The 12,266-nt window shown below is 40.7% G+C and overlaps 1 protein-coding gene across 3 annotated transcripts in view; it reads right to left on the bottom strand.

Moving 5' to 3' along the window:
- LOC124172689 overlaps positions 1-12,266 on the bottom strand; it is a 44,734-nt gene that overhangs the window by 27,853 nt on the left and 4,615 nt on the right. For 2 of the 3 annotated variants that reach the window (XM_046552151.1, XM_046552149.1), the window contains exon 4: positions 4,249-4,425. In XM_046552151.1, coding sequence (XP_046408107.1) covers positions 4,249-4,425 — 177 coding nt within the window. The remainder of the gene's footprint in view (positions 1-4,248; positions 4,426-12,266) is intronic. The other variant, XM_046552150.1, reaches the window with a different exon arrangement.

Below are 12,266 nucleotides of genomic sequence, written 5' to 3'. Positions count from 1 at the left end.
AGTGGAACCTCGTTAAAGCGAGTACGGGCTATAGCGACACCCCCGCTATAACGAGAGATAGCCGATGCACCGTCAATTGACCCTATGATAAGCGTCTTGAAAAACTCGTTTTTACGAGACCCTTTTGGTGTTGGCTCTCGCCATAGCGAGGGTTTCACCGCCGGAAGACTTTCATCAAGACTGCTTAACCTCTGTAATTGCTAGCGATCTGTTAGAAATGAAGTTAATGGAGTGCTCAGTCTCAAATTTATGTGGTAAACTGTCGTTCGATAAATAAGTAGATAATTTGGGTGAAAATATTGTGGCATTAGCATTCGCGAATGCTTCATCTTCTTTTGTTCCTCGGGCGGCAGAAAGCAGTCGGCAGCATAACCGCACGTCCGTGAGTTGCGTGAATAGAAGGCATTTGATGGCAGTCACCATGACCAAAAAAACACCAAACACGTCTAAGCGAGAAAATAAAAATAAAGGAGTAATATGAGAATGTCGAAATTAATTTATCTTCCTATTCGCTCTGCAAAATTAAAAAAAAACAAAGGCGCCCAAGGAATGCAGACGATGAAAAGTTATAAGGAGCTTTGTTCGGGTGGTTTTGCCCACTCAAATCTGCGGGAACTTCTGAGAAAGGGGCTAAGCCTAAAGCGGAGTATTTCAGGGATAGATTGCGAATCGAGAATTTTAAGAGTGCGGAAGGTTGATTATACTAATGCGAAGCACCAAAGCGTTATCTCCCCTCATAATTGCTGGTGATGCCTGCGGTGTAAACCCGAAGTCGTGGAAGAAAGGACTCCGATCATAAGTATCTTTAGAAGTATTCCCCGCGTCATATAACATAGACGAAACGGAACTTTTTTACATCCAACTCCCCGACAAAACCCTTGCAGTATGAGGTATTTCTTGCAATGATGCCTCTAAAGGTAGGTAGTGCGCCTTAGCGATGATGTAGGATGTGCGAAGCAATGATACTCAGCGTGAATTGTCCGGATGGACGTATTTATTCTCCGTTGCGGATTTATAAGGGTGAACTATTCGCGTCAGTGGTCGAAGTCGTACTGGCGCTCTATTTTGTCACGTGGGTAGCCGAGCATCCCCTGGTGGCCGCTGGAAGAACTCACAGAACAACTAACTCTCGTTTGCAGTGCCGTGGTAAACTCGGTGTATTATTTCAAATACGTCGCGAGCGTAACACTAAAAAAGAAACTTTTTTCATCAACGGCAATTTTAATCACATCATTTTTCAAGCTTAGCAAACTTTTTACCGTAGATGATGAAGATATTACATCATCTGATAGAAAAAGTCTTCCAAGGCGGGAACGATATACAACCTTCCACCGTTTTCGCCTGTAGAAACAAATGTAATGCGTTATTTCACTTCACTGCCGCTTAACGTACAGAAACAATAAATACAGTAAAACCCCTTATTTACACTTTTCTAGGGACCCAAGAAAAAAAGTGTAAATTGCGGGAAAATGCAAATCGTGGGAAATAGAGAATTTTCACTTTTATTCATATACTGGCTTTGAAAATGTTAATTTTTTAATTGTTCACTAAGCATTATGCCATAACACTGTTTCCCTCTGAAGCACAGTGTTTTTGCTGGCAGCAAGAATTAAAAAATAATCCTGTTTTGTCTGCAATGAAAACATCTTTTGGGCTGTAACCTTCCAGAACTCTAATATATTCAGATTCTTTCCACTGAGTTGCTGTCTCTATGTTAACATCTTTGCTTTCACCACTCACCATCTTATATACAAGACTGTACCTATTTTTGAATCTGCCAAACCAACCATTATAGATGCCGTGGAATCTTCGATTCCCAATCTTGTGGGGAAATACTTTTTTCTCAAGGGCCTTTGGTCCTGTTTACACGATACATTAACATGTATGAGTTAATTTCTGCTTGCATGAATGATTTTTGTGGACCGGAACGGGATATGTATGAATGTAGACAGGGGCAGATCCAGGATTTTTTTCTGGGAGGGGCACTAGAGGGCCTGACAGGCAAAATATCTTGTCTTAATTGAGATTAAAAACAAGATATAACAAAGACTTTACAAAATTCTCTTTATTTTTATATCAAATTTATTCTTATTGAATTAAATGATTGAGCCTCCTTGAGTAATACACAAAACAAAGCGAACATAATGATGACCATCAGGGGCGGATCCAGGATTTCTTTCTGGGGGGCACAAGCAATGCTGTGATTTTGTTCTGGAGGGGGGGGGCACAATGATACCACGTTATACAAAACGAACGCAATGATAACCGGACCGTATTAAAAATCTTGCATATTTTTAAGTCTGGGGGGGCACGTGCACCCCCCCATATATCCTCCTATGATAACCGTATTCAAATTTTATCTCTTTTTTTAAGCATGTGGGGGGGCACGTCCCCATCCCCTAAATCCGACTATGAATGCATGAACCAAATTTGAACAGGTTCTATTTTCTGTTCGTGCATATACGCACAAGTTGGGTGAATACACGGTGCATTTTCGTGTTCATAATTTAGACAATAACTTGTACGGGTTAATGTACTATGTAAACAGGCCTTTAGATGACACCATTTGCAGGGACATTTGATGATCTTGCACCTAAAAACTACTCTTTTAGAATTCGTTCTATTTATTCTTACCTGGAATTCTTCACATATATTCTCTTTTTTGATAAATGCCCGCACTGGTTTGCATATTTTACAATGGCATCGCGATTTTTCACCACGGTATTGAATGTTGAGACTGGGAATCCGAACGGATTGCCAAGTCCCAACATTCGAGTCGCCAGCGTTTGAATCGATGCGGGTTCCGGTGTGGGAATCAACTATCTCTATAATTTTCATTTTCTCGTCAATTAAAAATGTCCGTTTTTCACCTCGAATTTCCATTTTCAAGCCGGATCAATTCTATTTCCCGTACGAGTTGAGGGTAACTCGAGTTGCCGATCGGCAACACACGAGTATCTGACCTATACTCCTCGGCGATCAAGTGCGTAGTACAAACTGTCATGGGACTTCATAATTTTTTAAATTTACAATAGTTTGCGATACACTGCTATTTGAATGGGATAATTCAAGTTTAAATAAGTTTTTCAAAAGTATTTAATTAACCCATAATTGCTACGCAACTGTTGAATGAAGTCAGCGCAAATGATCCCAGATGTCGGTCAAGTTATATAGTTCTGGCATTTATCACGTCTGGTTCCCTTGCAAACTCTCGTATCAAATTATCGACTACATGATTATTGTCAACATTCCTTCAGGAGTTCTTGCATTATAATTAATACATAGCTCGATTGCTCAATACACCTACTTTCATATCGTGAATCTTTTCGCCGCTGACAGAAAACGAGAGGACGTAGTTCAACTTTCCGACGTTAGTGGCGTTCTGTCCCGCCACATTCAAATTCTTCCCGAAAATAGTTCTCATTACGTCTTTCAGTCTTAGATTTTTAAATAAAAATGCGCGAAAGGAAGCCAAAAGACAGTTTTAAGGGCTGATATGCGCGAGTAATTGTTTTACTACGCAAAAAAATTTTTTTTAGTCGGCACGTCGTGATGCACATGGCGGGAAAACGAAAAAAACACGGCGTAAATACAGGGTTCTATTTACATTGGAGAGATAGGAAATATGACGGGACCCAGAAAAAAACTTGCAATTTGCGGGAAAACGTAAATTCCGATAACGCAAATACGGGGTTTTACTGTATACGCCAATGGAACTATTTCAGGCATTAAATAACCGCAACGCAGTTTTATCAGTTAATTTTTGAATTTTCAGTGGAAAATACCAAAATAATAGAATGATCACGTAAAGGAACTAATTAAGTGCATAGAAAAATGGCTCCGTCGGTTGTGCATTGGCATAATGATTGACGAAACAATGCTTTGCATGATTTTTATTCAGTGCGGCGCTTATAAATTGTTTGAATAGTTACGTCGTTGTTTGAATAAGGAAGTTTAGTGATGCAAAAAAAACATCGCCTTTTGTCTGGATTTATGCTTACGTTTATCGGATAGATGTTTATCTGTCGCCGCACCACTCCTGTTCCTGTATATCTGTTCGCAACAGGTATATTGGCTATTATTTGCTCCACCTCCGGTAAAGTGACAATTCGCTATAGCGAGTGTTTATTAGTGCACCGTGGGGTGTCGTTATATCGAGGTTGCACTGTATATTGTATTATTACTACAAGTATTGAAATTAAAATTGCGAAAACCAATGCATGCATAAGAAGATAAAGACACACTCACCATCTCACTCACATCAAGAGGATCTTGCATTGCTGCTTGACTTGTCGCCGAATCCCCCTCAACGCTGGGAGACCTTTGGTCAGTCCTGAGGGGTGCTTGCGAAGATATACTTCGAGGAACATTGGTAATGCTGGCTAATGGCACCGATGCAGAAGCGATCTCAGGTTCAGAGGTCAACTGAAAAAGGTGGCACTCTATTGAGAAATCACAATAAAACAAACTTTTGGGCAAAATAGGGTGGTTTCCTATTATTTTTTATTGCCTGAATCAAAAGATTATTTCTCATGGAGTACGCATTTCACGCTTTTAAATGACTACATCTATTTTTGAAATAAAATGAAAAGAGAAAATTTTCAAGTGTGCGACGGCTAAGTATGAATGCTGGGAAAAGCCCGTGTGACGTCATTATGGTTCCCCCTGCCGCAAAGTGAGGTGACCTTGGGGCGAGGATGTGTGCGCCGCTGCGATGCAGGCTGCTAGCAGGTAGCAGAATACCCTGATAGCAGGTCTCACTTGGCTTCGTTTGATAAGGATTATTAATACCTTATGAAATGAAGGAAACTTTCTGACCATAGGCAGTTTTAATATGTGATTATTAAGAGATGTTTCCCTGAGCTCTGTGCCTCATGCACGCATTGGTAATCTCAGACGATGTAAAACTCCTAATTACTCATAGGGTCATTCCCATTCAAATCAACCAGGCCATGATACCCACCGACTCAGATTTTCATGAATCTTGCCATGATCATACATTCTGGTATAATTAGAAATTGTGTACAATTTTAGCCTCCAATTGTCAATTGTTAATTAAATATGAGCAATTGAAATTTGGGCGTGACCCCTACAGTGCCACAATGTGCAACCTATGGTGATTTTTATTTTCATCCATAACTCCATTCCTGTGAGATCAAAAGCCATGATATTTTTTCCTAAACCTAAGTGGTCCATAGTGATCCTACAATTATCATTTAATATTCACTGCATGAAGTAATTCAGCTACAAAAAAAAATAAAGTTTACAAAAAAATCTCGCTTGTATAAATTTTCATTGTCAGCATCCACAGGGAAAGGCCATGTGAATACAGACTCAGGGTTCAGTTTAAAGTAATTATTAATGTATGAGCAAAGATCCTGACGAAAAAAAATCATGAGTCCGACGTTCCTTTCAGTAAAAAAAAATACTAGAAATCACACAATTAAGAGGGGATATAAGCTTATACTCATGATTAAACAATATTGGAGCATGCATTACCTCACTATAGCGTATGCTACTGACACTTAGATTAGGAAACACATAAGCAATCATGTGAATGTACTTCCCAACGTACTGCTAATTTTGTGCTTTAAGGACTATTCCTATTAAGCTATCTCTTCCATGGGTAATGGGTACTGAAGAGTATGGTATAAAATGTAAAGGCAGAAGAGAGCCATCAGAAAGTTTTCTCCAATTTCATTCTAAGTGAAGTTAATTAATTTCTCATTCATATGGTGCTGCCTTAGTGATATCCTGGTTGAATTTCAGACTAAGTAGCTCGTGTTAGTGTGACTGATAGCCAGGCTTCCATTTTAACATCTCATTCGCATTGAGTTCCTTCTTGCCATGTCAGAGATAGCATTGTGCAGTGTTGGCAAATAACTCAGATCTGAATTTCACAAAAAGAGCTACAAAAACACAGCCCAAACTTTTTATTTCAAAGAACTACCAGAAGTGGACAGAGATTTAATAGGGTAGTTTCCTTCATCAAAGAAAAAGAAAGGCATTGGTTGAGATTCGATACCCAACATAAGTTAATTCATAACATACAAATTATTTGGTTTTAGAAATACCGGTTTAGAAACATGGCAATGGTCCATTTTTATCCTCATATGAAAAGGGCCAGATTGGCGCCCATGCGATGCCACTCCACGTGACGTCACAGGGACCTAGTTTCTATACGAGTAGATAGGGGTTTTACATCGTCTGAGATTACCAATGCATGCATGAGGCGCAGAGCTCAGGGAAACATGTCTTAATAATCACTTAGTGACGTATTTTTAAAATGCTCCTGTTTGCGTTTCTTACTCATAAGCATCGCGCCGTCACGTCGGTAGGTACCTCAGATGTGAACATGGAAAAGATCGCGCGGGGTTTTTTGCTCCGGAGGGTGCGCTGAATTTGCTGCTACGAGTGGGCATACCTCGGCATTTATACTGCATATAGTACTCGTTTATCAAACGTAGGGAAAAGTGCAGTTTTGAAGGACAATACCTGGTAAATAGTCAACATCTGTCTTGCCGAGTAATTTCCATTACACTAAGGGCCTGCTTTTTCAAAAATCATCTTCAGACGCTATTACAGTAAATTCTTGATTATACGAAGCAGGATTTTACGAAGTTTTCGATTATACGAAGTGATAGTGCCGTCCCGGCAAAAAGCCTATGGTAAATACATGGTGCTATTCGATTATGCGAAGTTTCGATTTTACGAAATGTTTCGAATTTACGAACCCCGGGTCGGTCCCCAGGAGCGAAAGGCATTCGTTTATACAAACTATGGCGAAATATTTGTCAACAAAACTAGTTACGCCGGCGTATGTAGCTAAAAAAATCAGCGCTTCCAACTGTGGTTCATCAAAAGTGTGAAATCGTACATGATAGTGCAACTTTTGGAGAGAAAGGGTTCGCCTAAAACCTCACGGTGGGAGATTAGGGGAAGTAGGAGTTAAGTAAAATATCGCGACTGACATAATGCCCCTATTTACGTGCCTATTCGTAAAAATCGCATCGACAATACTTCGTAGTTTAACATGTCAGGAAGGTCGCGCGGGGTATTTCGTACACTCCTAATTAACCCTTTGTACTGCTGTGAACGTACCTGGTACGTTCGCAAGGCAGGCTGCTGTGAACGTACTTCGAAGACTACTTGACTACTTTTCGCCGAAGCACTTCGAAGGGTTCCTAATCCGGGACCCTTTCCTCGACGAGCTCACCCTCGCTGGCCCCTCTCTTCGACCCTCCGAGCCTTTCTCCCCAAAAGAGACCGCTCTGACTGCATTTTGAAAATCTATCAATCAATGCCGTCATCAAAAATAATTGTTTGCATCGCACTCCTGCCAATCAGGCATTCAAGTACGTCTCTGAACCGTGTTTCTGTGATGAGAAATAACGATTTTATTAACTTTGCTAAAATGGCCAAGTTAATAAAATTGTCATTTTTTATTGCAGGAACACGGTTCACAGACGTACTTTATTTCCTCCACTACAATCGCAAATTGCTGGAAATCGGCCGGATTCCCTTTGAAAGCGCATCATGAGGATGTTCTCGAGGTTGGTAATTGATACAACTAGCCTACTAGTAATTCTACTGCTATAATATCACGGCTATAGTTGATTCGTTACGTTATACCTTCAGGAAGCTGCAGCGGATAAAATCGCGGAGGAGATTAGAGGCTTAAAAGATGATTTTTAAAAATTCTTGGAAAAAGCAGGAAGAGCACAGCGCGCAACATCAAACGATTATATTGCCCTTGACGATGATCTCCGAGCTTGCGACAATGGGACGCCGGTACATAAGTCGGAAGAAGCAGCGGCCGGGACTAGTCAGAATAGCAGTGACGACGAGGAAGCAATTTCACCAAATAAAAAAGAAGTACACGCTGCCCTCCAAACATTAAGATATTTTGATCTGGCTAACGAGTTAGGTCCCCAATTTCATTCCCATTTGTGCAAGTGAGAAACCATGGTGGAAGCGGCGATGGAGAAGGGCAAAAAGAAAAAAAATAATAGATTTTTTTAGTAGTGTCTTTTCGTGTATACAATAGCCTTCCTGAGTAAACAACTTAAATATCTTAAGTATTGGGCTCTATTAACCACAAACTTATTTTTCAGGCTACTCGTAATGAAGACGCACTTCTAACTCTAACCATGAACTTTCTTCTCGCGCGTCTCCCAGTTTTCCCATGCCGAGAGATCTTTCTTTCCAAAGTCTTTGTTTACTTCCTCCCGCGGCCTTCTGCTGATCTTGCTGACACCCACCTTACGCATCCCAAACCCCTCCTTCCCCAACATTTCCCATTCACTCCCCCCCTAAGGTTACGGAGGTTGAGTGCGTCGTAGAAAAATACGCCCCCCAAACGTAAACTGACAATGAGGCAGAGCTGAAGGCCCTTTCCCCACCCTTCTTTCTCCTGCCCCCTTCACCACACCATATGCTGACCGCTTCTTTCCTCAGGCAATCCCCATTCCACTCTTATTCACCCCACCCACTGGGAACGTTCCCCGATTGTGGAGAAGGGCATCTTTACCTGCAACGGGGGTGAGTTATTAACCGGAGAGAGGCTGAAGAAGTATCTTCCACTGTCGGGGAAATGGTGCCGCGCTTATAATTGTCTCTCTTCTTCTCTGCTGACGTTTCAATTGAAATTATTTTCTTTGCTCTTTCCTCACAATATTTATTTATGATTATGGCGCGACTACTTTTTAGTGCTAAAGAAAAGAAAATCTTTTCTCTACGTCAATGATTCTTTGCATAACTTTCAATACGGCGGAGAAAGGGACACGAAAACTAAACGAGGCGAATGTACAGGTTTTTGCATGTCATTTTTGGGAATTCACGCAAGTGAACCAATACTTCACACACGTTGAGAAATGATGAAACATCTCATGTAGGAAAATAATCAATGCGGATAATAACGTTTCTCTTTTTATTTCTCCGATAATATGTTTCTCCTGTCGTTTTTCGGTTGGAACCTTGCTCCTGCCGGCATAAAAAAAGAGAGAAATACTATATGAACGTAGCACTTCACACCCGGTATGAAGAATATGGTCCTGATGAAGAATAAGGTCTTTCGTAGCAATGTCTGCTAAGATGACGGAGCACAGTATCCGGACGGAGAACTCAAACAGAATTTACTTCTAATATTCGCCAGAAGATAATCATATCCTACGTAATTTATAATCGTAACTGAATCTCAATGAAAATAACTAATGGAAAAGATAGCACATTCAACTGAAAATACGGAGTAACTCGAAATACTAACTTACGAAGGTTATTTTGGAAACGGGTTGAGGCCCTCATTTTTCTTTTTTTTTCTCGTCGCTGAGCTATAGAGGGCGACATAAATGGCGGTTAGGCCGGCTGCCGCTAAAATTCCATGGGTGTCAGAAACAAATATCTATCTTTTGCATACTTAATAGTAGCTATTGGCTCCTAACCACAAATTTATAACATTAAATTCTTATAATAAACTTAGCAATTCATTATTTGATTACGTTTTCTAAACTGGTCGGGAATTTCTTAAGCGATCGTTGATGTTGAAGTATGAACGAGAAATGGGAATTTTATGGTGGTATAATTCTTTAACGATCTTTCACAGCATAAATCGATAACAAAAAGCCTTTTCTATGAATAATACCGGGAATAATACCGAGAATAACCACCGAAAACATTTAAATAAGACCACTAAAGACAAAAAAGGGCGGAAGAAACAAAAGCGAACATTTTTTCGTGACTTATGAAAAAGGTTTGAATTTACGAAACTCGATTTTACGAAGTGCCAATTTTCCGGTCCCACTGACTTCGTAAAATCAAGAGTTTACTGTATAAGGATTATTGAGATTGAAAATTATATTGGTGTCAAGACCTGCTGTTTAAAAAATTCGAAGGAGTGTGTACATTGTTTGACTGAATGGCGGATAGAAGAAATCCGAAATGCTTGCAAGTGAAGAGCGCTGAAGGAGAGGTCGAGGGGAAGGAGGCGCTCCCTCCGTCTTCGAAGCAACGAGGCAGAGGGCGGAGGAGAAAGGGAAGAACACGTCCGATCTTGCATGTGACATCATTGTCTTCAAAGCGAAGGGGTGAAGGCACAGCAATGTGATACACGCAGTTTGAGTTGCTTGAAGTTTCCAGTCTGTCTCGCCTTGTTTGAATGCGCTCATGCTACGCTTGTTTCTTCTGAAATTGTCCTGTTTGGACTATTTTGAATATTATTAGCCTTGTTGTAACTATAAATCTTTGTGTCAAACAATTAGAGCTGAAAAAACTTAAATTCTGTCAGACATGCGTCGCATTAGATCTTTCTTTTTTGAACCTCCTGTGTGTCATACGATTATTGAAAGCTATCAAGATATCTTCGGGCTCAGTTAGCATTTGGCCTCCAGAAACTGGGAGATCGATCAAGGTCAGTTGGTGAGGCGGGGAATGGATGAAACACGTTTCGATTGTTCCCAAATAACTTGATATTTTCCTTTGAGGCAAGTGATTTATGGTCCGTGGGTACTCCGAAAGGAAAAAAATAGACATGGGCTGATGGAGGGCCTATAGGGGGTATTTTGTGAAATCTACGCCGTGGTTATTTTCTAACGGTGCTGAGATTCCCCTGTTGTCCAATCTCTTGGGAAGATTCATGCTATGTGCCTGTTGTGTTTTGATTAAAAATTTTCCATGGCTGAAATTCTACTGCAATACTCCTACGAGAGCTTTAAAAAAAATTGCACGTGAGTAGGACAAACATCGTTGTGCAACGGCATATGCAAAGAGAGGTTAAAATTGACCATTGCCATTCGTCTAAACTGGGATTTCTAAAACCAAATAAATTGTATATTATGAATACACCAATGGTGGGTAAGGAATCGCAATCAATGCATTTCGTTTTCTTCGATGAAGGAAACTACCCTATTATTAGAAAAAATATATCGCGGCTTTCTTCCCCATAGGCAAGTAAAGATTTTGGGGTGCTCTTAGTCCCCACGAGTGAACTCGCCATTAAATATACGGTGCAGCCATTTCAGGGGCGGTCTGGGGTGATTGGGGGCCCTCATTACCGGGGGTCCACCCCTCAAAATTTTAGGAAATGTCACGTGGAGTGGCATAGCATGGGTGCCAATCTGGCCTTTTTCAAATGAGTTTAAAATTGACCATTAACACTCGTCTAAACTGGGATTTCAAAAATCAAATAATTTGTACAGTGAGTCCTCGTTTAACGTCACCTACCGTTTCTGAGAAATGTGACAATAAACGAAATGACGTTAATCGAAGCATAATATCCCATAAAAACAATGTAAAAATTGAATATCGGTTCCTAGACCTCACAATTCCTATGCGAAAAAATTTTGGCGTATCATATGTGGGGCATTTTTTACGATGGGAATGCCAAACTATGGCATAAATACGAGTTCCTGTCTTCATCGACGACAATAGCAGCGGTGACGTAAATCCTTCTCCATTTTTGTATCTTCCCGCATTTGCTTTTCGGCTTCACTATAGTGCGGTCCAATGAATGCTACCAGACGCTACAGACCGGGGATCCGGTGCTCTGGTCCATAGGCCCTACCCTCGCTACGAGAATTTCTTTTCGGACCGGTCAGGAGCGAAATCAAAATGGCGGAAATGAGCGAGGGCGGGCAAACTGGGATTATGAAATCGAAGAGATGGTTTTAATTACGAATAGAGGCGGGCGGGCGTCGCCTGGGCATCATCATCGCTGAAACATCGTCGCAGTCGCCAAAATTATTGTGAACATTGTTCTCTTGGACATTGTCGTGGAAATGTCTCTAATGCTATAATTTGCCAAAACCGTAATCGCAATTAACAATATACACACCATTTTACACTTTGAATAGACTGACCGTATTACCGCCCACGAAACAAACAACCTGTAACGCCTGCCACTTCACCTTTTTTCTCGCGCGAAATTTAAAATACGTGACGTTATCGCGAAGCGAAGGGGCGATAAACGAATCACGGTCGTAAAATTTTCGTGACGTTATCGCGAAATGACGTTAAACGGGGTGACGTAGAACGAGGACTCACTGTATAATATGAATGCACTAATGGTGAGTAATGAATCGCTATAAATGCCTTTCGTTTTCTTTGATGAAGGAAACTACCCTATTAGCATCGTGGGTTCAGAGAGATTTTTCAGCCAGTACAATCTAGTTGTGACAGACAGATGCAATCCGTTGAAGGAAGAAAGTGATCAATGTTGACATACGACTAGTGTAAATGATATTCAGGCTGCTAGTATCATTTTTAAGTATTTA

The sequence above is a fragment of the Ischnura elegans genome (assembly GCF_921293095.1).
Source record: "Ischnura elegans chromosome 13 unlocalized genomic scaffold, ioIscEleg1.1 SUPER_13_unloc_2, whole genome shotgun sequence".
Lineage (NCBI taxonomy): Eukaryota > Metazoa > Arthropoda > Insecta > Odonata > Coenagrionidae > Ischnura > Ischnura elegans.
The sequence above is the reverse complement of the archived record's forward strand: the minus strand, read 5'-3'. Positions and strand labels throughout refer to the sequence as shown.